This window comes from Agelaius phoeniceus, chromosome 1 (genome assembly GCF_051311805.1).
Source record: "Agelaius phoeniceus isolate bAgePho1 chromosome 1, bAgePho1.hap1, whole genome shotgun sequence".
Taxonomy (NCBI): domain Eukaryota; kingdom Metazoa; phylum Chordata; class Aves; order Passeriformes; family Icteridae; genus Agelaius; species Agelaius phoeniceus.
Genome location: NC_135265.1, coordinates 2,279,361 through 2,305,348, shown reverse-complemented (window position 1 = coordinate 2,305,348; position 25,988 = coordinate 2,279,361). Strand labels below are relative to the sequence as shown.

General features: G+C 48.6%; 1 protein-coding gene across 2 annotated transcripts in view; it reads right to left on the bottom strand.

The window, feature by feature from the left end:
* Positions 1–8,023: 8,023 nt before the first annotated feature.
* The window catches only part of WNT3A (Wnt family member 3A), a 96,296-nt gene continuing 78,331 nt past the window's right edge, over positions 8,024–25,988 (bottom strand). For both annotated transcript variants that reach the window (XM_054637451.2, XM_077190537.1), the window contains exons 3-4: positions 11,881–12,146; positions 8,024–8,648 (exon numbers count right to left, since the gene is read on the bottom strand). In XM_054637451.2, coding sequence (XP_054493426.1) covers positions 8,169–8,648; positions 11,881–12,146 — 746 coding nt within the window. In that variant the 3' untranslated portion in view covers positions 8,024–8,168. The remainder of the gene's footprint in view (positions 8,649–11,880; positions 12,147–25,988) is intronic.

Here is a 25,988-nt window from a genome sequence, read left to right as displayed (position 1 = left end):
TGATTGGAATTGGCAAAACCAACATGAAATTTCTTCTTCTTCCAGAGACATTGTGAAAACTCATTCCTTTGCCGGGATGATAACAAAGGTTTGGCTTTTTATTTAAATTATTTAAATGCTGGCTTTTTATTGCTCTGGGGGAAGAAGCTGGGTCCCTGAATGGTGATGCTCAGCTGAGAAATGGACTCATGACAGTTGAAAAGGATTTGTTTTATTCATATTTATGTTTTCCCCTCCCACAGAAGCTGTGCATGGGTTAAATGGTGACAGCACAGGTGACATCTCTCCTTCCAAAGCACCCAACTCCTGTCCCACAAGAGGAAGGCATATTTATTTCTTATTTCTCATAACCTTCTTCTCATAACCTTATTTCTCATTTCTTATAACCCAGCTGAATTGCAGCCTGTAATATGAAATTCCATCCAGTCAAAACCAGGGAACGGTGGGAAAAAGCACCCAAACACAGGTTAAAATTAATGCACTTTTTTTTTTTTTTAATTTTAATTATAAAGTTAACACATCTATCAAACTTAACTGGTAACAAAAAACAGTTACAAGACATTGCTAATGTGCTGTCAGTAGAAAATGGGGTAAAAGCCAATGAGGTCACAAGCACAACAGCAGAGCAACAACACTGTCCCGATGAGTTATTTCCGCAAATATATACTCTTACTAATATATACATTTATTCATAAAATAAATAATCATAAAAAAATCATCAGACTTAACAAAATACTGAGAGGGAGAAAAAAAACCAAAAAAAACAAAAAAACAAAAAAGAAAAAGGTGACAACTCTACTTTGTACAATAGCTTTGGAATTCCAGGTTGTATCATACATGCAATCTGTACACAGGGGTGAGGGCAGGGGTCACAGACAGTGATGGAGCTTTGAAGGAGGTGATGTAATCAGGCAGACAGTCTGTGGGAAGGGAAAGCAACAGCAAAAAAAACCCACTCACAAGAAGGTACTTGTCCCTGACTGCTGGACAAGCATGTTTTGTACCTGGGGGAATCCCCTGGGGTGCTACAGGTTTGTGTTTTATGTCTTCCACACTGCTGGTGGGCTTGTCGGAGAGTCCAAAGCTACAGCAGGGCTTGTTTGGGCAGGCTGGGTCCTGGGAGGGACAGAAAGTGATGCCACAAGGGATTGGTGGAGTTGGATCCCACTGGGATGAGGAGGTGAAGGCTGAGCTGGGGACAGGGACAGCCAGGACTACAGCAGAGACTCAGGAGGATTTTATCTGTTTTTGGAGTTTTGGGAGGCTAACCTGGAATGACTCAGACCTCTTGTGCTTTCCAAGGGGCAGCAGCAGCTGGCAAGTGTTGGCAAGGAGCTCTGACACCATCCCTCAAAACCATGGGGGACACTCAGCTGCTCGCTCAGCCCGCGTCTGTAGCAGACCTGCCTTCAGGATTTTTGGTGGAGTGGAATGAATGGAGAGAAATAAATAAATACTAATAAATAATAAGAAGAAACTTGGAAAAGGAAGGGAAACGGGGAAAGCTTCTCCTCACGCTTTCCCCACTTCCATGCAGGGCTGTCCAAGACCTCCCTTGGTGTGCAGAGCATGTGTAAGAAAAGCTCTGCAGGGACAGAGGAGGAGATCATGTGGAACAGACCCTTGTGGCTCCAGGAACTTTCTCCATCCGGGTGGTGTCCACCTGAGAGCAGGGCCTTGCCCCTGGATGGCTTGGTGGGACCTGTCCATTCCCATTGTGTGCTCCTCAGCAGGAAGAGCAGAGATGCTCCCCTGGGGTCACAGCCATGACAAACCAGGCAGTGAAGTAGATTAAATAATTGTTTTTTTACAGAATAGGCCCACCTTCTGCTCCCCTTGAGACACTTGTACCTGATTTTTGTCGGTTTAAGTGAGAATTGAGACCATGACCAGTTTTCCACCTCAGGGAATCTAAGGAGAGTTTGGAATCTGGAGTGGGATCCTGCTCATGGATGAAGACACACAGCTGTGGATGTCCACAAGCCTGTGTCTGCATGGGAGTCAGACATCTAAACACCCATCTCTGATGGAGAAGCATTGCATGGGTCTGCCAGATATGCCCTGAGATCCAAGGGAAGCCCACATTCCTCCAGAGTAGCTTTTAGGAGCCAGTGGGGTACCCTGGAGCATCCCAGATGGCTCTAGACATCTATTTCAATAATTTAGTGCAGCCCTAAACGCTGAGTTTAGGCAAATGGAGCCCATAATTTGGCTTGTGGGGGGGTTAGGCACCTAGCACACATGCAGATACCTGCCTTTAAGCATCTCACTTTGTATTCCAAATCCCACTGTAGGTGCCACTGCCTGGGAATCAACTCCTGGCCTCTTGTTCATGCTTGAGAAAAAAAAAATCTCCTCCTCCAAAGTGGAGATGCACCAAACACCCCTCTGGAAAATGCAGCAAGATGGGAGCAGCCAACTTAACCAAGCCAGGAAAACACTGAGAGGGGCAGGAATGAGAATTAAACACCCCTTCTGGAAATGGAGGCCAGAGGAGCCCCCATTTCCCACCAAACTGAGGAATCTGCACCCCACAGCTGTTTATGGGGACCTGAGCTGGGGGTGAGGAGCTGCAGAGCAGGAACTTTGCTGGAGAGCACAAGGGAGGGCAGGAAACATGAGGATGGAAGGGTTGAGCTGTGGACAAAACAATTCAGCCAAATGCCACTGCTGCTTCCAGTGAGAGAGGGGAAATCTAGGAAAAAAGAGATTTTCCCATAATGAGAAGTCACAACTAAAGCAGCCAAGGTTTAGCTTGGAGGGAGGTAGAAAATAGGAAATTATAGGTATGAAGAAGAGATGAGGTCTTGTCCTGCTCTCCCATCATCCAACACTCTCTGACATCTCATCCCAGCAGCTGCTGGAGCTCAGGAATGACAGATCTGAGCAGGGCAGTTGGGTTTGGTGCCTTTCATGGCCCTGTTTTCATCTTCCCAAATGGATTTTGTTAAAGCGTCAAGGGAAGTCTGGAGTAATTTCCATGGTGCAGATCCTGGGAGTGGATTCACAACTCCCAGCTCCTGCAGAGTGCTCATGCTGCAACCCTGAATATCCCCAACAACACCAAACACCAGATTTTCAGCACTGAAACCAATCTTTGAAGCTAAAAAAAACAAAAAAAAAAAAACTGACCCAAAGCTCAGAGTTTTTCTCCTGTATATTAATTTAGGATGGGGGCATGATAGGAATATGAACACACATTATGTAACATAATCCATGGACGTTTCTGTGGCAATACCTCTGAATGCAATGAAAACACCAAAAACATTTGAGATTGAGAGGCAGAAGAAATTGTTTTCTGAGGTTTGTTAATACAGAAAATCTGCAATGCTCAGCTTAGACGACAGCACTGCAGGGCTGACGTGGTCAGTGCTGACTCAGGAATTTCTGTGCCATGTTGCATTTTGTGGTGTGGTTGTCTCTGCAATCCCCTCCAAAAATTAAATCCCAACTGCTTTAGTTCGGCACATGAAGTTTCCCATAAGGAGTGGAAGCAATTTTGGAGGTTCCAAAATGCTTTGGAGAAGACTGTCAGTGCTGGGCACAACACTCAGCTGAGAGAGACAATTGGGGTCAAGCAACAAAAATGTTCTTCCCTCCCCATATTTTCATTTTCTCTGAGAAAGAGAGGCCCCCAAATGCTGAAACGAAACCAAACCAAGGGCAAAAAAAAAAAAAAAAAAACAACCAAACAGAAAACAAACCCAACAAAACAACCAAACTCCTAAACTTTCCATTTCTTTCATAGAAAGAAAAGAGATGAGGCCAAATTCACCCCTCTCAGGTAACGCCACTGTCTTTAATACCTTGGATGTGGAACTGATGGGGCCCATCTGACCCATCTGTTCAGCTAAAGGAGAGGCTGGATAGCAGCACGGGAGAGGATGGAGTCATGGTCCTTTTTCACTTTTATTTTTTACATCTGTTGCTTTGTTGGGTGACACCTTGTCCCTTTTCCCCGTCCTGCCAGACACACCCCAGGTACAAACCATCTGCCTGAGGACAAACCTCACCTGAAGGGACACTGAAGGGAGGGACACCAGGGAGCACAGAGGTGAAGATGGCCAGTCCCATTTGTGGGAAATGAATGGTGTTTTCCTTCTGACCATAAACTGGAGCATTACACCAAGGTGGGGGAGAGGGTTTGACAGAAAACCTTGTCCAGGGAAGCGCCCAATTCAATTTCCTGCACAAAGACACCTCGGGTCATTTTGGACACCCAGTGGTCTCTGAGTGCCCAGGTTTAAGATCTGTGTGGATCTTAGGCCATTGAAACAACATCTGGACCCCAACAGGACATTTTAGGGCACCTGTAAAATCTCACCAGGTGTTTATTTTATTGAGTGAAATGCCAAGACCCTTCCATAAGAAATGTCCTACTGTTTTCACAGGAGAAGCTGAGGCAGAAGGCAGCTCTGGGTGGTATTCAGACCATCTCCTGTAGGGAAGGATGGCACCTCACTCATCACTGACTAAATTTTTCTCCCCGGTGCAGTGGAAACCCTGACTCGAGACACCTGGTGCAGGCAGTGGAGAGGGATCTCAGTTTTCCAAAGACACCTCCCAAATTCACCTGTAGCAGTGAGCAATGGCCCAAGCCCCCTCTCCAAAACCATGGGCTCAGCCACAGGCCCAGCTCCCAGACCCCTGGCAGGCTCTTTTCCCCCCTCAGGGATGGGCAGAGTCAGACCCAGGACTGGAACCCCCCCGGGTGTGCTCGGGGTGATGAACAGAATTCACTCAGGCATTTTTCATTGACTTTAGTAGCAGCTGCTCAGCCCCTTACATTGGATCATCACAGAGATGATTAATTACATAACAAACCCAAACAAGCACCCACAGGCTTCGTTAAAATCCCCTTGAATAGGGGGTGAGGAGTCCCCAACCACTGAGCTGGTCCAAGCCTGACCCCAGGTTGGAGGGAAGGAGCACAGCTTCCAGCCCATCTCAGATGATGATCAGGTTGTAGCTTCACCTCCTTGACTCATGGTGGATTTCACATCATCAGTCTGGACCCATGGAAGAGCTCATAGTCTGCTCTGAGCTCAGCAGCTGAAGTCAGAGATACACCCAGAGGGCACCTAACCAAACATAACTTAGGTACCATCCTAAATACCATGAATCACCTTCTGGGTTTGTTTCTTGCCATTGATGCCAGCAGAAAATTAGATAAATAGCTTAGACCGGATGAAATAAATCCCACTGTTGCAGTCAAAATTTGTTCACCTCTAGAGGCAATTGCTCAGCAAATGCCCAGTTTCAATTTTTTTTTTCTCTTGCTTCCCAAAAAGCTTCACCTGCTGGTGATGCTGGGCTTGTTCTGGTGCAAAAGCAGAAATGGTGGATGTGAACATGCTGTGGATGGGCTGGGGCCAGATTCCAGCTCCCACTCATGGAAGCCAAATCCTCCAACCAATTTCTTCACTGGTGTGGTATAAAAGAAGGAGTTTGAAACCACTTGGCTTAAAAATCTTAGGGTAGAACCAGTTGTGGGTGTGACCCCGCTGAAGTCAATGGATTGAAGGGACTGTGGCCTGCAATGATTTGAATTTTCACTGTTGTGTCACCATTGATTGGCAGAAGTTCCTGGTAGGACGTGTCTGACATCTCTCACTGCGGCTGCTTGCACTGCATCACATTAAGTAAATCAGATGTGTCTTCCCTTATCCCATCCTCTCCAATTTATCAATGTCTTCCACCCCTTATGTGGCTTTCTGGAGCATTTGCTTTCCTGACAGATTGTTTTTGAATGTTGGTTATAGGTGCAATCTCCCCCTGCAGTGGCTTCCTTCTCTATTTCCCATGATTAAGTTTTCCTTTTCTCCAAGACTGCACTATGAAAATCAGTCATGCATCCATTAATTGATCTTCATTTAAGTTTTCAGTGACCTATTGCCTTCTCCACGTGGTGTGTGGCCATTGGTGGGGTGCACTGTTTACATGGACAGGTGTCACAGATTGATTTCCTCCCCATATTTTTCTTTGCTTCTCTTGATCTCCTCACTCCTTCTCTTTTCTGCTCTCATTTCACTGCAGCATTTTTTTTTTTTTGGCAAAGCACTGATAGAAGTGCCTCCATCAATAAGCAAATCTTGCTTGTGCCCGTGGGCACAGCCCTGAGACAAATGGGTGATGCATAAACTGCACCAGGCTAGGAGTAGTCCCAGGAGACGCTGTGAGTCAGAGCCAGCCCTTGGAGGCATCATTTCCTCCTGTTTTCTCTCTGATGGGATTAAGCTCTGTTTGTTCCCTTCCTCTTCTGCATACTCCCTCCTTTGGTTCCTGGGAAAAGGCTGACACACAGAGAGGAGCACTCTGATTTCTCTACAAAGATTTCCAGGAGCGAACCAGCTAACGGCCATGATTACATTGCCATGAAAAGGGAATTAACTCATGCCCTGTTTCCCTTTCTTTGCTGAAGAGGCAGAATAAACACCCATCCATTGTCCTTTTTCCAGGATAGGAACCCAAAAGCAGGGGTGAGGCAAAGAGGACACAGGGCAAGTGCATCTGGGGCTAAAACAGGCCGTGACTCCATGCTTGGTTCACCCCTCATTTACCCCAGTATTGACCAGGAATGGCCCAAGCAGGGCTCCAGTGCTGTAAATACCAAGGTGGTGGGCTGAGATCATGCCTGATACCCTGCAGGAACTCCTGATGGAGGGGGTGAGACCTGGTTCTATAAACTGTGATCCTGATCTGGAGTTGGAAGCAGAGCAGCATGCAAAGATGGGCAGTCAGGGGTGAGCAGCAGAGATGGGCCAGCACTGCAGAGCTGGGATTTGGCTCTGTGTCCAAGCTTACCCAAACTCTGGGCTGGCTCACACTCTGGGCTTTGTCCATTTTAATCTGTGCCACTTTTACAGGTGGGAATGGCTGTAGGAATTAGCTGTGGAACAAGGTTTGGCTTGAGTCTGAGACTGCTCCAGCTTGTGGGGTGTGGTGGTGGTGGTGGGCCACTTCACCCTCATGTCAATTAATGGGTGACAATGAATCCTTCAGATCCATGTTCCCAACAGACCCGTGGGCTCAGGCTGCTGCCAAGTGCCTGGGAAGCCTGCATCAGGTGCAGAGAGTGGAAGAACTAAGTGCACTTTCCACTGCTGGTGGCAGACCTCCTTGAGCAGGAGGGAAGGGTGAACACTTTCCCTTGCCATCCTTTCCCTGGGGTGCTGAGGAGATGGATGTCCTGTGCTCAGCAGTGAGTGTCCAGCCCCAGAGACTCACTGCACCACGTGTTTCCAAGGAACACTCACTGGCTGAGCCACGTGCCAGGCTGGAGAGCTGGAGCAGCATTCCCAGGTGTGGGACTATGTCCTTCTCAATGCACACAGAGTCCTCTTCACTTCACACACAAGACACTGAACTTTTCCGTACTGTGCACATCACCTGTGTGCCAACAGGGAGTTTACAGGAAATCATCAGCAGTTTTCTTTCTTTCTCTCCCTCCTCTTCTCCCTCCTTCCCTTTCTACAGATGTCACAGGATCCTATGTCCAATCTGGCAGAAGCTACTACGCTAAAAAGTTCACATCAAGAGCTTGCCCACTCTCCAGCTCTGTTAAATATTTGTAGACTTCTCTGGTTCCAAGGCAAAAGCAAAGAAGTAGTCATGTTCTCTATTTAAAAAATCCTTAATTTATCTGCTTTTATTTCTTTTGCTGCTGTTGCTCATATTACACAATCTGGCCATTTGGGTTTGCAGAGAGATCTCTCAGAAAGCTCAGTGCTGCTGTTCAGCACAGCCTCTGCCTGGCTGAGGGAAAAGGAGATGCTTAGGAAGATGCAAGTCTTTCAAAGGACACTTAATCACACGAGTCACTTCAGGTGGGTGGGAGCAGAGCAAATCCATGCTTTTGCTAATGCTCTTCTTTCCAGCCCGGTATTGTGGGCCAGTGGAAAGAGCTGCTCTCCTTCCGGAGGCATCGGCGTCGGGGCAGAACTTGTGTGACTGCCAGATGTACCTCAGGATGGCCCAGAAGTCATTAGACCTATTCTATCCAACCAGTTTTAGCCTTTTTATTTTTTAAATTTTTTTGTCCAGTTTTTATTCTTTTTAATAGCAAAAAAAGTAGACTTCTCTCACGTCTGCAACCTCAGAGGAAGTAGGCTCGAAAATCCATTTCTCCACACGGAGCCCGGCCAAGGAGGGGAGGGTTTACGGCTGATTTATTTGCACGTGTGGACGTCGTAGACTCGTATGCACTCCTGGCAGCGGACGTAGCAGCACCAGTGGAAGATACAGTGACACTTCTCTTTCCTTTTCTCAGTCCTCGTGTTGTGCCCGCGGCCGCAGCACAAAAGGTCACAACCGTCGATCCCGTGGGAGGTGACGTTGCAGATCCTGTCGCGGGTCCCAAAGGAGCCTGTCTCGGGGTTGGGCTCGCAAAAGTTTGGTGAGTTCTCGTAGTAGACCAGGTCCTTCTCAGTGGGGGCCTTGAAGAAGTTGTATTTGGGCCGCAGGGTCTCCACCCAGCCGCGGGATTCCCGGTGTTTCTCCACCACCATTTCGGAGGCGCTGTCGTACTTGTCCTTGAGGTAGTCGCCGATGACCCTGAAGTCTGGCTGGGACCACCAGCAGGTCTTCACCTCACAGCTGCCCGAGAGCCCGTGGCACTTGCACTTGAGGTGCATGAGCTCAATGATGGACTGAAAAAGAGAAGAAAGGCAAAGGAGAAGGAAGACGTTAACCTGTAATTAAAACTCTTCATGACATTCTGCCACTTGGCCATGATTTTCCAAGGAATTATGGATGTTTTCATAGATATATTTATACTCTTGTGAACAAAAATCCCCTTATCTCCCCCTCACTGCTGGGTCTAAGCCATAGAACTTGTGTACTTTATGGTTTTCAGCGACTGGTTCTGACTCCCAGCTCAAATTTAAGCATTTACCAAAAACTTTCACCATGGAGATTTATTAACTTCCGTCTTATCAATGTTCATGTGGGAATATTATAGTGCTGTCACACAGGAAAAGAATTCAAACACATCTGGGCAGAGAAGAAAAGAACACACAAAGCTACTCAAACAATGCCTTCATAAATGGAAAAGGCAGCTTTTCTGTTGGAAATAAAAGGAAGATGAAGTGTCCTAACTATCTAGAACAGAACTCCATCCTTTACATATGTTAAACAAACAAGGTTCAAGTCTTGCTATGACTACTTTCAGAAACTGAAAGGGGATTTGTTTTTAATTTAAAGCCAGGGTTATGATTTTTCTAAAATCACTTCAAAGGAAAAAAAAAAAAAAAAGAGCCCTACTTTTGATTTTAAAGGCTCAGGCTTCAACACAAAACACTCTCCTGGGATAAATGGGAGGGTGATTATTGATCCCAGAAGCTTGCTACTTGTTTTTACCTCTTATACAATGAGTTTAAATAAACAGAGGTCTTGCCCTCCAGTACTCTGGGTGGGAGACAACCTTATGCAACAGCTTGATAATCTGCATTTCCAGAGAGATCAGCAAATTTCTGGGTACGTGAACAGGCGAGTGCCAGCCTGAGTCCAAGAGATTTGCCATGAATCAGCACCTTGGTGCTCACCAGGTGTTTTCCTGCGTTATTTATGGAGTATCACCTGCCACAAAGCTGGCTGCAATTAACGAGGAGAGAGAACCGCAGAAGGTTTGGTTTGTATAATCACACTGAGCTTAATCAAAACTCCTGGTGGAGCAGTAGGGTTGGAGTTCCTGTTGGAACTGATATGAAACATTGCCCATGGCTCAGGTTTAGCTGGGAACACTCGGGTATGGAGGCCTGGAAGAGCTGTCCCTTGGGTGCTGGCATGGTGAGGAGGGAAAACACCAGTGCTTTCTAAAATTGTGGGATTTCAGGTCATGGTGTGACATCTGTGGGATTTCTGGTCATGGTCTGACACCTGTAAAACGTCCTAGAAGAACACAGAGTCAAGGAACAAGACTTAAGAGTAAAAAGGCCTCTGCAGGCCTGTGATCACAGGGAGGTTTGTGTCACAGACATATTTTATGAAAAATCCTTTTGCCAGGATTTTTCGTCCTGAGAAGCTGAGAGGCCTCAGAAATGAAATGCAAACAATAATTGTCTGCTGCTGTGGAATGTAACAGGTGCATCTGTGATTGGTCTCATATGAATTGTTTTTACTTGATGACCAATCCCAGTCCAGCTGTGTCGGGACTCTGGTCAGTCACAAGATTTTATTATTCATTCCTTTCTAGCCTTCTGATGTCTCCTTTCTCTTTCTTTAGTGTAGTTTTAATATCTCATTTTCTTTTAATATAATATGTATCATAAAATAATAAATCAGCCTTCTGAAACATGGAGTCAAGATTCTCATCTCTCCCCTCATCCTGGAGACCTGCAAACACCACCACGTTTGTTTGGTTTTTTACAAGGATTCTCACTTTAAAACAAACTCTCACTTTAAAGGAAACCCCTCTTTTTTCCACTATGTATCCCAGTAAATGCCACCAGCACTGCCCCATCCCTGGGGGTTCCTGGGATAATTTAGGCCAGAGCTGGAGGAAACCACATTATTGCTTGTGGTCATCTCCATTGCAGACAATTTTGGTTTCTGGTGGTATTTCCCTTTCAGAAGTTGTATTCCAGCAGCTCTGCTGTGGTGTGAGGTGGGATAACACCACTGGGAATTCACAGTATCCACTTCAGGAGCTCTCAGGAAACCCCAGCCTGCCTGCGGACGTGTCCCAGCACAGCAGCTGTGGAGGCTTTGGTACAGCTCAGTGCACAAATGTCCTCCTGGATATGTGCAAGACCTTCTGCTCTGGGGACAAGACCACATTAACCTGTTCCCTCTTATCTCAGAGAAGCTGTGGCATAATCTCTGTTAGAAAGGGCTTTGTGGTTCAGTTCTACAAATGATTTCCCACAAATTGCATTCTTCTGGATTTATGGGCTATCCTTGAGATTAAAAAAATAAAAAGGAATATCCCCCTTTTGGGATTATTCCACCTAGGGAAAAGATTCATTGTGTATGTGGCAGATTTTGTGCCTTCTTTTCCTTTACATATTTTGTTCCAAGATTGTATGAAGTAAAAACAGCTTCAGGGCATGATCCAAGTTTAATCAGGAGGCACCAGAGTTCTATTGCCTCTAATTTTGTTTAAATATTTCCTGGGAAATAGAACAGGGTTGAGAAGATGGGTTGTGGGAAAAGCTCTCCTGGCTCTTCTCCTCCCTCAAGGCTGCAGAGAAGGGGAATGGACAATTGCACTTGAACTTCAGGTGCCCCACAGGCAATGGAAGGGAACAGGCACCATTAGGACATTATTAGTAGCTCTAATAGTGGAATAAGGGTTAATAACTCTAATAGTGGAATCACAGAATTATTTGGGTTGGAAGGGACCTTAAAAATCGCTCAGTTCCAACCACCCTGGAATGGGCAGGGACACCTTCTGCTAGCCCTGTCCAACCTGGCCTTGGACATTTTCAGGAATGGGGCATCCACAACTTCTGGGGGTAGATATCCTCATAAGATGGGATCAAATCCCATCTTCTGGGGGTAGACATCTTCCTAAGTTGAGATGAAATCCCATCTTCTGGGGGTAGATATCCTTGTAAGATGGGAAAAAATCCCATTTTCTGGGGCTAGATATCCTTGTAAGATGGGATGAAATCCCATCCTCAACCTGCCTTGATCCATCCTCTATAAAAGAGATCTGGACAGCTGACTCCAAGGCAGGTGTTTACATCTGTGTGGGTGAATTCATGTGGAATTCACAGACCAGGCACGTCGATCTAGAGCTATCACAGGATAGGTACTACCATTTTGTCACACAAATTTTGCCCCAATTTAGGTCTTTTGAGCCCCCTTAATCCCCTCCCACCACTCATCCTCTCAGGTAAGAAAACACCAACGGGAAAGGAGGAAATGAAATGTCCTTACCGTCCTTCCAGCCTCGTTGTTGTGCCTGTTCATGGCTGAGCGGGCGTCGGGCCGGTTCTCCCGCGCGTCTGCGAACTCCCGGGACACCATGCTGCCGAACTCCACGTCCTCACTGCAGCCTCCCCACTTCCAGCCCTCGCCAGGAGAGCCCTTGTGGCGCGTGTCACACCCGCAGATGGTGGCCGAGCCCTCGGCGCAGGACCTGGTGACAGCAAAAGCCACCCCGGCGGAGGCGATGGCGTGGACGAAGGCAGACTCCCTGGTGGCTGTGAGAGAGAGGAAGTGTCACTGGGATGTTTTATGGAAAATCCCTTCGCCGGGATTTCTTCTCCTGGCAAGATGAGGAGCCTCAGCTTCTCCATGTTTTGCTCCTCTGGAATGTGATTTGGAGAATTGCTCACCCCAGTATGTGAATTGTTTTTACTTAGTAACCAATCCCAGTCCAGCTGTGTCGGACTCTCTGGTCTGTCACGGGTTTTTATTATTCATTCTTTTCTAGCCTTCTGATGTATCCTTCCTGTTTCTTTAGTATAGTTTTAGTATATATTTTTTTTAATATCATAGCATAACATAATAAATCAGGCCTTCTAAGAACTTAGAGTCAATTCTCATCTCTCACCCCATCCTGGGGACCCTCACAACACTACAACAAGGAAGGGCCAGTGAAGGATGGATTTGGTCAGTGCTGTGAGCACCTTCTCTGGAGGCCATGGCAGAAGGCCAGGGAATCCTCCTCTTCCCTGTGGTCTGGCTTGGACCTGCTCCAAAGACTTTGTTTTTCACTAGGAAATGAGTTCCTGTGCAGACAGGACCAGGCTTGATTCAAGGCCACTGAGGTCAGCCAAAAAGTTCTGACTGGGGTCATCCTCAGCCTTTGGAGAGGGCCATGGCACCACAGACAGCTGTGCAAACCTGAATTTCAGGGGAATATCCTGTATGGTACTGTGCAGCCAATGCACCACATGGCCAGACCCTGAGATGTGGGCTTTGCTTCAGAATTTGAGTATGTTCCCAAAAAAAAATAAAAAATGCAGGTTTACACTTAACAGCCTCATGGTCCCACCACCAGGTAAAGCTCCTCTTCCCTGACAGGGAGAGGTGCTGGTGGCTGGAAGGTAGGAAAATGCCAGGATGGTCACATCCTCAATCCTCAGGATGAGAACCAAACCTTGTCCCCTCCCTCCATCTCTTTTCCCCAAGGCTGTGCCTCTCACTCAGTGACAGCACTCAAAATGCACCTTGCACTTGCCCCAAGTTTTCCTCCTTTGCCTAATTAAGGTCCCTGCCAAGGGGGACTGGAAATGAGGGAAATGAGCTTTCCCTTGTGCCCACGGGCTCAGGCTGGAGGGTGGGATCAGCCAGGGGATGTCATGGCTAAGGACTGAGGAGTTTTAGTCTTTGTGGAGAACTTCCCTCACAGCCTTCCATCCCAGGGAGAGCTGGGCAGGGAAGGGGAGCAGGGAAGGCTTTCCTGGATGTCACAGCTTTTTCCACACTGTGCCAAAATGAAAACCAAACTTTTCAAACCGCTTTGCAAGTGGGGAGCACCCCAAGATATCAAATTTATTTCCCTTTCTCCCCATGGTTTTGGTTTCTTCACTGACAAGAAATGACCCCACAGTTCAACATCACACCTCAGAAAACACCAGTAGGGTAAAAATGGGATTTTTGCCATGAACAGGGCTGTTCTCAAACCCTTGGGGCAATTCTAAGCAGGCACAATGATTCTGATAACTGACCTCCCTGAACCTCCTGTATTATTCCCCACTCACCTTGTGCTTACTGACCAGTTATCCTAGAAATTGTGTTCTTTCTTACATTTTTTAGATTATTCCACTGAGACATTGAAATATTAATGGATCCATAAAGTCACAAGGTCACATTTTCAGTTGATGCAACTTCACCAAAGCTTCTACTGAGCTTTGTATCACCTGACTTCTCAAAAACCACTCAAACCTTCCCTGCACCATATTTTGCTGATCTGAGCTTTCCCTGGGCATTTTGGCTTAATCTTTGCCTTCCAGATGCTTCCAGGCTTTGCTCATGTGAAGAGAGTTTAATGCACCAAGCCAAAAACTCAACATGTTTTCGGGGAGCAATCACAACTGTGGAGCAGTCCTGGCTGGAGTTTAGGCTTAAGCAAGAACTCAAGCTTTGCTTTGGGAAGGCTACCAAACACAACAGTATGCAAATCCCATAATGTGCATGAACTTACAGGCTGAAGGGATGAGCAATGTCCTGGAACATGTTTGCCAGGGCACTTGGGGAGATTATTAAGTCACCGAGGGCTACAACCAAAATAAAAAAAATTAAAAAAAAGAAAAGAAAAGGAAAATGCAGGAGCCCTCAGGTCCCCAGTGTGATTTTGAAAAACCCTTGTTCAGCATCTGGCCAGCCTGGAGGATGCCAGCATCCTGCAAATGATGACCATGCAGTTCTTGATTGTGAAAGCTCAGCTTGGAGCATGGACAGGACAGTCCCGTTCACACAGGACTGGGGACTCTGCATCTTGCACTTGCCTGAGTCCAGGTGGGATCCAGAAACCAAATTTTGGGGGTGCAGCACTTCATATGAGGTCTCCAAGAACATTTCTGACCGTCTTTGGAGTCTCTGAAGGATGAAAGGCTCCTCACAAAAGCCAGTGAGGTGAGGTGGTGGGGTGGATGCCATTATAATCTGGTCGGGAGGTGGAAGGGGCAGTGTCTGACCAGGGAAAGGCTGACACACCTCCCACCTCCTCTCAGTGGGGCCCAACTGATCCTGAAACCTTTCCATAAAATCACAGAGTGGTTGGATTGGAAGGTCCTTAAAGGTCAAGTGGTCCCAGCATTCCCAGTTTTCCTACTCAAGGCTGCTTTCACCCCATTCTCCACCCAGCCTGTGTCTGGGATTGGGATCGGCCTGACCCTTGTGCAGGACTGTGAGAAATGGATTTGTGAAGGGTTCCCAAAACCTGACTGAAAGCTTACACAGCCTTGTACATCTGTGTGCAAACTCTGAGTGAAGGTGTGCTGGCTTAGGAAGGTCATGGAATGGAGATGACATTGCTGAGAGAGAGATTGAGCTAGAAACCAGTTTCAGGAGATGGCCTTGAAAAAAGACCAGGTATTTTAGACAATTAGAACTGTGAAAGATGCATTGTAGCAAGACCATATGGGGTATAATAATAGGTGATTATAGGTGATTAAAATAATAGGTGATAGCAGAATTGTGTGGCAAAAGCTAATAGGCTGAAAAATATTTATAAGGTACATATTTATAAGGTAATATTTATGAGGTAACCAGGAAATAGGTTGGCTTCTGATAGATTAGCATTGAGTTTTTCATCTCTTATGTCTCACCCTTCATCGAGACTGATAACAGAATAAACTCTTCTAAAACACCTCTCAGTTTCCCTGTCTCTGTAGAGCTGGGATTTTCCAACACAGGACCTTGCACTTGGGCTTGAGCTTCATGAGGTTTGCACAGAGCCACATCTCCATCCCTCCCCTCAGCCTGGTGTCACCAGCAAAGCTCCTGAGGGTGCCCTGGATGCCTCTGTCCTTGTCACCAACAAGCAGTGCCAGCCCCAACCCCACTGCAGTGCCACCATACAGATAATTCCTGACCCACAAGGTGGTCCATCCATCAAATCCAGGTATCTCCAATTCAGGGACAAGGATGATGTGCTTCCCTAAAGTTCCTTGGTTAGGCCAGCTCTCATCTCTTAGGAATCACCCTTCCCTCTGCTCAGGAGAGATGTGATCCAGGCCTGGGAAGGAGCTGTGGGTGCTGAACTGATGTCTGCAAACCTCGGGGAGAACCCCTGTGCCTTGCCAAGCTTGGGCCAGAAAGAAAATGTCTACAGCAGTGGTGTTTGTGCAGGAAAACGTCTCCTGTGTGGGGGTGAGAGGGGTGGCCTTGGCTTGGGAGTCCATGGTTGGGATTCAGCAGGAGCCATCAGCCCAGTGGTGTTTCCCTGGGCATTCCCCTCGCTACCAGAAAGACATGGAGGGGCTGGAGCATGTCCAGGAAAGGGTCTGGAGCCCCAGGAGCAGCTGAGGGAGCTGGGCAGGGGCTCAGCCTGGAGCAAAGGAGGCTCAGGGGGCCCTTGTGGCTCTGCACAGCTCCTGACAGGAGGGGACAGCCGGGGGGATTGGGCTCTGCTCCAGGGCACAGGGACAGGAGCAGAGGGAACGGCCTCAGGCTGTGTCAAGAAGGGAAATTTGGGAAATTTTAGGGAAAATTGGATATTTTGGTTGGATATTAGGGAAAATTTCTTCACTGAAAGGGTTGTCAGGCGCAGGGGAGTGGTGGAGTCACCTGGAGGGATTCAAAGGATATGGCACTTGGGAACATGGGTTACCAGTGGATGTGGCAGTGCTGGCATCATGTCTGGGCTCAGTGACCTTGCTGGTCTGTTCCAGCCTTAAGGATTCTACAGTCCAATGGCTCTGTCCAGGTGCAGAGCTCAAACCCCAGGGAGCATCAGGCAGCACAGCCTGGAGAATTCCCATATTTGCCAGGGCTTGGCCACAGCCGAACAAGCAGTTCCAGCAGTTCTTTGGCTGTAGACACCAAACCCTAAATCTCAGGTCCATCCCCTAAACTCTGCACAGATTTTTGCCCTCATTGAAAGCCAGGAGGGTATTGATGGGATTTTCCTTAAGAAGCACCAATTACATCGAGCTCTGCTCTTCCCAGAAAGCGCCCGGTGCCTTTTACAGCCTGGATAGGACTCAATCACTCCCCTGCTTTTGAAATGCAGCCACCACTTAAGAGCACACAACAGGAAGCAAATCGCCTTGTATCTGATCGTAACTACCTGGGGAATGCAGGCAGGCAGGGCAAAGGAGCTCAGCTCTGGCCCCGGGGCACCGAGGTGAGGAGTTTTGTCTCTTGAGAAAGTCGCAGCCCGGTCCCTTAATGACTCCACGAAATTAGGGCACTGGCTTTAACATCTCCTACCCCCCTAAGTTAAGGCAGCGGGTTCAATATTGACGCAGATGGAGCCGTGCCATGGCGTGAGTCACGTCCTGCCACCTCCCAAAAGCCGTGGGACATGTCCTGCCTTCCCCGAGCATCCCCGAGCATCCCAAAAACATCCCCGGGTTGCAGCCGGGGGCGGTGCGGCTGCAGGAATGGAGCAGGAGCAGCATGGAGATGGAGATAAGCAGGAGGAAAGCATGCACTTGTGATGGAAATGAGGGGTTATTAAGGTGCCATATAAAAATGCAAGAGATTTGGCGAAGATAGCAGGAAAGTGCCGCGCGTTTGTCGGGTCGCCTCGTCCCTCTCTGGGTGGCTCTGCTGGCAGGAGGTGGTTGGGGCTTGGAGAGAGTTTCTGGAAAGTCACCTGGCCAGGAGGAGGTTAGCAGGGACCCAAATCTCACGGGGATGTTGACTTCAGAGCATTTTAACCACTTTATTTTGGTCACCAAAGCTCTGGCGTCAGCTCGTTTGATTCCCTGAGTTTCCCTGCAGGGCCCAGAGAGTTGGATATCTGCAGCTTCTCCAAAATTCCCTCTCCATTCTGGGAGGACTGAATATCAGTGAAAAAGCGACTTACAGAGGGCCTTTAGGGGTGTCCACTAAAGCAGAGGCCTCTCTCTCTCTGGAAAGGGTTTCCTAAGAAGCTCAGACTGAAATCTGAGAAAATGAACATCCTCTGAATATCCTGGGCAGAACCTCTCTGACCACTTGTCCCAGCACCAAACCCACTTCAGATGCAAAAACACTTGGCTGAGAAGTAAAATGTGACCCAAGATTTGCTTTCCTGCTGTGACAGGGCTGTTTTATGTGACTGTGGGCAACTCCTTTAGTCGCTCTGTGCTTCTCCTTCCTTATCTGTACACCCGAGGACAATCCTGCTTATCTCCCCAGGAGCCTGCAATGCTAAATTCAGTGATGGCTTCAGAATTATAGACAGAAGGGATTGGAGCCCAGCAGAGGGTTCTCAGATTGTGGGATGAGGAAGGCAAATGAATAACTGCATAAATATCTCAGCTGTCTGATATGTGGAAACTGCTCTCGTGTGTTCTTCTGCCCAGACAGTGACTTATTCTCCCCGAGTCTTTCCCTGAATGATGAAATGATTAACCCCAGGTCAGGTCAGGTGGGTGTCCCAGATATGTGGCAAGATGGACTGTGGTGATGCAGCAGGACGAATAGAATGGTTTATTTTGCTCTGAAAATCCCTTTTTATCACATCTATATAGCAACACTGGGCCCTGCCATCTCCATTCCTGAAACCCTAAATCTTTCCTTTTTGAAACAGAGTCCTTGGAGTGAAGCACTGACTCAGTGCCTTTTTGGGCTGGATAATGCATAAACAACATGGAAAAGAACAGAAATGTCCTAGACAACAAAGGAAAGAATTCCCAGCCATGTCTGCTCCTGAGGAGAGGATCCTGCTCCATTCCATGATTAGAAAGACATTGGAACATTTGTGGCTGTGAGCCCTGAATTTCTGACACCACAGACCTCTGGAGTGCCCTTGGGAGAGGCATTTTGCTACAAATGGGGTGAAATAGAGGAAATGGTCTGTTTGTTTAGCAGGGCTGTGGGGAGGAGCCGTGCTGGCTCCTCTGAGCTTTGTTTTTCAAAGCTAAAATTCTACAGAAAGTACCTCTGGCTCCATCTTAGAGGGGTGGAAGGTCCCAGGGCTTCCCAACATCTTTCTGGTAGGGCAGAGTCCCTAGGTGCAGCAGGGAGTGTTAGAAAGGGTTTCAATTCCCTCCTTGGCTCCAGGGGATATAAACCCACAGCTGTCAGTTAAGATTTGCACAACAGTTGACACTACAGTGACTCTGGGTTAAAATGGAAAAAACCTGACCAAATAAACGAAATAAACCCTAAGAACTAAGAAACTGGAAGTAAAGCTTCCAGGGAACAACCTGGTGTTTCTGGTATTTGGAGCAGCACAACCCAGCCTTTTACACTGGGGGCCCATCCTAGCTCAGTCTCCCTGGTTCCTGTAGTTCTCCTGCACCTCTGGCATCCCAGGAGGTGGTGAGGAATTTGTGAGGAGCTTTGGAGGCCCAGCCTTAGACTGAGGTGGGGTGAAGCACAAACCCTGTGAGGGACCCCTGAGGGAGCTGGGGGTGCTCAGCCTGGAGCAAAGGAGACTCAGGGCTGCCCCCATCACTCTCTGCAGCTCCTGAAAGGGGCCTGTGCTCAGCTGGCCCTGGGCTCTTTCTGCAGCAGCACTGACACAACCAGAGCACACAGCCTCGAGCTGCACCAGGGGAAATACAGGCTGGATAGCAGGGAAAAGATGTTCACAGGAAGTGTGATAAAGTTCTGGAATGGCTGCCCAGGGAGGTGGTGGAGTCCCCATGCCTGGGTGTGTTTAACAAAGCCTGGATGTGGCACTGGGGGCCAGGGTTTGGTTGAGCTGTTGGGGCTGGGTTGGACTCTGTGACCTTGAAGGTCTCTTCCAACCTGGTCATTCTGGGAATTCCGGGAATTTGGGTTTTGACTGCAGTACAAAGATCACCACCCAGCTGCTCTCAGCACACTGTGCTCTCTTTGAATCCACCCAGAAACATCTCCATGAAGACAAACCAGAAGGCTTTGAATCAAAGCTCACACTGCATCACTTTGGATGAAAAAGAAGAATCCCAGAAAAGATTAACACAGAACGAGCCTGCTCAGTTGTTGAGGAGCTGGTGGCCCTTGGGAGAAGGAGTTTCTTTAGGCTCTGACAGCCTTGCAGGCACAGCTGCTTTCTGAACAGCGGGAGTGAAATCCAGAGGGACTGGTGAGTCAGAGCTCCCAGGATTTGCAAAAGCACACGGAGGCATCGCCGCTGGCTTATACCAACACAAACGGCATTGCCTGCTGGCCCTGAGAGCCACGTGCAGCAGGAGCAGTGCAGCCCAGCCTGCCCCAGATGCCAGCAGAGGATACCCCAGTCCCTCAGCACAGCTGGGCTCTGCTGGGCCTGCAGCAGATCAGCAGCTCCCTGACCAGCAGCTCCCTGAAAGCCACAAGCTGGGAGTTCAGGACATAGGGATGGTGTCTCCCATCTCATGAGGCTCTTTAGTGGCTTGCAAGAAAGCTGGGGAGAGACTTCTCAGTAGGACCTGCTGAACTAAAACAGGGGCAACAGTTTTAAGCTAAAAAGATGTGGATCCAGACATAAGGAAGTCATTTTTTATGAGGGTGGTGAAGGACTGGAGCAGGCTGTCCAGAGAGGGGGTGGATGCCCCATCCCTGGAAGCAGCCAAGGTGAAATCAGGTGGGGCTTTGAGCAAGCCTGATCTGTTGGAAAGGTGTCCCTGCTCACTGCAGGGAGCATGACTAGATGAGCTTTAAAGGTCTCTTCCAACCTAAACCATACCAAGAAATGAAGGTTCACATTTTCACAGGACATATTTCTCCTCAGGGAAAGGAGTGAGAGTGTTGAAAAAGAAAATAATGCTAAAAGCCTAAAAGCCTTTTTTTTTTTTTTTTTTGAATGATCACCAAGCAGAAAATCATTTGCCAATCAGAACTATTAAATATTGGCCCAGCACCAGGGGAAGGCAGAGAACAGGGAACTCCTTGGCACAGGCTGGCTGACAGATCCATCCACAGGCTGTGCCCAAGTGCTGGAGGGCAACAAGCTCTGTTCCCATCACAGGGGAGGAGGAGGAGGAGGAGGAGGAGGAGGATCACAGGGGTGTCACAGCTGCTGGGACCCTGACAGTGCTCAAGGGGAAAACACTGGGAACGTTGGAAACCAAATATTGGCTCTGGCAGCCTTGGAGGCAGCTGAGCTTCAGCTTCCCCACATTCCTCTGGGTTGTAGCAAGAGAGGATCCCATCTCAGATAAAGCAACCAAAGGGTTTTACATAAGTCTGGCTCAGCCTCCAGCTCCCCTCAGCTTCCCTCTGGAGAGGTCCTTGTTTCCAGAGTTGCCATTTCCCTTGACCCATTCTCACCATCTGCAGCACCTCAGACCTCCTCAGTTATCCCTTTACTCCTTAAAAAGGGGCTCCTTGTCCCACACTTGCTGCTTGCTTTCCACCCATTAGGATGGAGGATTTCCACCCTTGGATGTGCTCAGCATGAGGACTCTAAAAGGAGTCAGGATTCCTGGTGGGAGGGAGACTCATTCCACAGAGCACATTCCCAAATTCTGCAGCCTGAGCAGTGTCCAGTTCATCCTGGTTGTGTTGGAAAACAATTCCCTGTAAGTGAAAGCTTCAGGAAGAGATCCTGAGATTCTGAGATCTTTAAAGCTTTTGTTTCTTTCCTTGGGGTCACTCCCAAGCCTAAGCCACCAAGTGCCCTGACCCTGAATTTCTGTTTGACCCACCAGGGAGCCCTTGTGGAGCCTCCAGAGGCTTTGGGAGCATCAGAGCCTGGTGACAGCACCAAGGGCCTCTCTGGACATGGGTGACTCCAAAACCCTGCCTCAGTTTCCCCATCTGCAGAGCAATGGGCAGACAGCTCATCTTACCCTCTCCAGCCTGAGCTTTGGGCAGCATTTCAGCATCCCACAGGGGAGGGGCAAAGGACAGGAGTGTTCTCCTCAGCCAGGGCTGCATGATGCCTGAGTACCCCCTGAGTGCTGCTGGGATCACTGTTTATCCATGGAGCCCTCCAGGAGAACCTCAGCACCCTGAGCTGCCTCAGGGCTGAGCTGTGGTCACCTCATTGCAAAGGGGTCGGACTAGAGGACCTTTAAATGTCCCTTCCAACCCAAACTATTCCATCATTCTTGGGCATGGAGACTTTCTAACCAGCACCTCACCTAGTTACAGGTCTTGGCAGCAGCTCAGGATGTTCCAGAGCAGCTCTGCATTGCACTCAGGTGTGCCCAGGGTTATATAAACCCCATCAATCTTGTCCTGAAGACCTTGGGAACCTCTGAACAGGAGCAGAGCCTAAATGGCTGCCTGGGATCCCTTGGATGCAGAAGGATCATTAATTGCATTCCTCAAAGATCTCTTTGTGAGACTGCAGTCAGAGAATTACAGAATCAGAACGGTTTGGATGGGAAGGGACCTCAAGATTGTTTCTTTCCAAGCCCTTGCCATGGGCAGGGAGAACTTCCACTAGTCCAGGTTACTCAGAGCCCCATCCAGCCCAGCCCTGACCATTTCCAGGGATGGGAATCCACAGCTCCAGTCTCCACACAGTTCCACAGACTGGCCTGAAAGATCTGGAGTCATTCCCCAGGCTCCTGCTGCCATTGCCTTGTGTCACATCCCCTCCTCTTCAGCAGCATTCCCGAATGGTTTTATCTCCAAACCTAGGGAAGCTCACTCCACCAAAACAGCAGTCCTTGGGGGCTGCAGGAACTGAGGCTTTCCCTGGACTGGGATGGGGGTGGCTCCAAGAGCAGCTGCAGCTCTGGCAGAATCGCAGCACCCACCCTCAGCTCCTGGTGATGCCAACCAGGAGCTGTCCCACAGCTCTGTGTGACACCACAGCCTGTCCCCTTCCTCACAGAGAGCCCTGCCAGCTCCGTGCCCAGCTGGCTCTGCACAGTTTCTCATCAAAATCCAGCTCCAGGCTTTGCCTGGCTTTTTTAACCACTTAAAAATCAGGCCCCTAAATTTGCAAAGACTTATGCAAATGCATAATAACAAGAAGTTAACCACACTTTTGCATATCTGAAAGGAAAGGTTAGGTTTGGGTCCCATCTGTGTTTTGAACGGAGTTCTGATTGAGTTCTTGTTTCCTCTGAACCAGCTGTGCTAGTGTCAACACATCCCTGGGAAGATGAAAGGCCCTAAAAAGACATTTGATCAGATTAGCAGTGATTCAGCTCATTGGAGGGAAATTATTAAATGGGCAATTCCTGCCAGGGAACATGAAGGCGATCCAGATAAGAGGGAATGTTGGATTGAAGGAGGTTGGATTAGCGCAGCTTGTAAAATCCTGAAGGCCAAGTTTCCCCAAAACATCTGAGTGATGGGGTTCTTCTCTCATTCTCATTTTCTTTTCACTTTCTCCCTGTTGCTTGCTCATGGTTCTCGTTGCACAACAGAGCTGCAACCTCCAGTGTCGTGCTCAAACCTCCGAACTTTTCTCGCACTTCCAAACCTTTCTCGCACTTCCAAACTTTTCTCGCACTTCCAAAGGTTTTTTGCACTTCCAAACGTTTTTTGCACCCCCAAACCTTTCAGGCTGTGCCTGGAACAGGCAGGGCCAGCTTGCCCAACGCCAGGGCAGCCTGCAAGCCCTGTGTCCTGGGAGCAGGGCCCGTGCTCCCTGCTGCCCTGCCTGTGAGCCCAGCGTGGCTGGCAGGCTGGAATGCTCTCCCTAATTAGCCACTGTCAAAACAACCCCAGGTGATCTCGCAGGTAACCAGACCCCCGAGATAGGCAAATCAGCCGGACCGTCTGGTATCAGTTACCCGAGTCTGATACCTGCAAAGCAAACACTCCCTTATCTCTCTCCCTATCGCCCTATCTCTCTGCTGATCTAATCATTGCCGTGTATGTCTCCCTACCTACCCTGCTTAGTGCTTTATCTGTCTTTCTGTTGGCTTGGTCATGTGTGAAACGCTCTGATCCCCCCCTCCCTCCATCCCATGAATGCCTTCTCCTGAATATTCCATCGTCCTGGAGCAGCACGGTCCTCTAGATCCGCCCTGAATTGCCCCTGGTCTCCCCAACATCCCTGGGAGGCTCCGGACAAAAGGAAGCTGTGTGTGCCAATCGGGGGTGATTAGCAGAGATACAGGGTGCTCATTGTGCCAGGACAGGGTTCTCAATGAAAGGGGAAGGAGGAAAAGGAGCGGGGAAGGACTGGGGTGAGATTCTCCAGGTTAAAGAATCATTGGGGTCCCTCCTAGCTTTGGGAAAAAAAAAATAAATAAGGCAAGAAAAAGAAGGCAAGCCCCAAAAAGCGCCATGCAAAATAGCCCCAACGGTCAGTAGGATACAGGGGAAGCAAAAACAAAAAAAAAAAAAAAAAAAGAATATAATTGTATTCTGTTATCAGAAGCAACATGGTTGAACAAAAGGATCTCCTTCGCCCACCTGAGAATGGAATGCGAGGCTCCATTTCGCTGCTCTGATCGCATTTGACAGCCCCCCTCGAGACTGCCTGGTTGGTATGGCAAATCGTCCTTATTACCTGCTGGGGGGAATGAATCCCCCTTTGTGCTGCCACTGTCACGCCGCATTAGGTTGACAATGGGCCGAGATATTTTATATGAAATTTGCCCTCACTTGTGATTAGCCAGCACCAACTAAGTCATAGCAACCTAGAACTATGCATTGGCCGGGCCCCGTTGTCGGCCGAAAGGGAAATCCCTATTCAAATGGTTTAATAAAACAATCTAAAGGGCGTGTGAATCGTGAAAAGCATTTTCACTTTTCTCTTTAGCTTAATCTCATGGTCGCTGGGATATTGTGCTCCGAGCAGACCCCAGCAGGGTGTGGGCTAAGGTCCCCCATCAACTTCTTTTACAGCCTCCTTTTCTGCGAGTTAATGATATACCGGTGTGATTGCCTCCCGCAGCAAGAAGAAACACGCATTTGATGAAAAGGATGGACCTCCTAACACATCCTAAATGGCAACAATTTCTCATCCAAAGGTCACAGGTCATAACCTGGATTTTGAATCACCACCCAGATCTTTTTCAAAGCCCTGCTAAAGCTGGGGGATTTGGCGAGGCCGTTTTACACACACACACACACACACACACACACACACACACATAGACACGGCGTTATCTCCAGAGGTTCCTGCTCTGCTTGAGACCTGAGCTTAGAGCTTGGAAACAATTGGATTTTCCCCTGGTTTGGGGGCTACAGTTTGCTGCTTTTCACATCCTCTCAGCCCCGGGGAGAGGTGGGCAATGCAGAGATGTGCAGCCCCTGAGGGTCGCCCAGAGCTCAGCAGCTCATGGAGTACAAGAAACGTCCTTGCTTGAGCCAGCAGCTTCTCAGTACGGCCTGCTGAACTAAAAGAGGGACAATGGTTTTAAACTAAAAAGATGTGGATCCAGACATAAGGAAGTCATTTTTCATGATGAGGGTGGTGAAGGACTGGAGCAGGTTGTCCAAAGAGGTGGTGGATGCCCCATCCCTGGAAGCAGCCAAGGTGAAATCAGGTGGGGCCCATTCACCCCAAACCTGTCCCACTCCCAGCCCCAAACATCACCTCCAGAAAGGCTTTGAGGTCTCAAAACACTCCCCACCTGCCTGAAGTGTGGAGAAGCTCCCCCAGTGCTGATCCCTGCATAGATGAGCTCTCCCACGATGGGTGAGATGCAGCCACAGAGGTTTGCAGTGGGGTGGGGTGGGAGGAGGGAGAAGGAGACACACAGGGCTCCCCTTCTGCATTTCTGCTCCACTTCCTCACTGGGGCTGGGAGGAAGCAGGGTCCCTGCAAGGCTGGATCTCAGCATTTACCTGAGCAGAGGAAAGCTTTGCCTCTGCAGGACAGGGCTGGAAATCCCCAGGATAACAAGCTCCCTCACGAACCTCCCGCAGCCCAGTCCCTGAGCACAAACCAAAGGTGTGAAGGGGAAAGCAGCACAGCAACCTGTTCAGTTTTCCCCGCTTTTCTCCCCTCTTGATTCCCCTCACAAAGCCTTAAGCCAGGTGGGGAGTTCATCTCCTGCTTGAACATCAAGATTCTCCTTTGAGGTTTTCCCACTGGAGCCCAGCAGGAAGAGTGGGGCTGCACAGGCTCTTGTGAGGGACCCCCTTGGCTTCCAAAATCCACATTAACCTCTCCTAAAAGGTGCTCACATGAGCTGTGGTGTGTTTCCACTGCAGCTCCCCACATAATTGCAAGCTATCTGGGGCAAGGAATGGTTCTGTTATTAAGTGCTTGTACACTATTTAGCACAATGGGGCCCTGATCTCTGCTTGGGGCCTCAGAGTCTACTGTAATACAAATAATTAACCATAATAGAGCTGGGAAAATGTCTTAATAAAACCATGGAATCAATTTGAGGCAATTAAGCAATTTTTCGGCTTGCAGAAATTTTTGCTTTGCAGGCTCCGTTTGGAGAAGGGAGGGGGTCTGGGTGCTGGAGGAGCTGTTCACCTCCCTGCAGCAGGCTTGGGCAATCTGGTTTTCTGGGGCTTTTTGGGGTATTTTTTTGGTTTTTGTTTTTTTTTCCTGTGGGTTTCAGTTTCACCCAGTTGGGGAAGCAGAAAAATTTGATGTA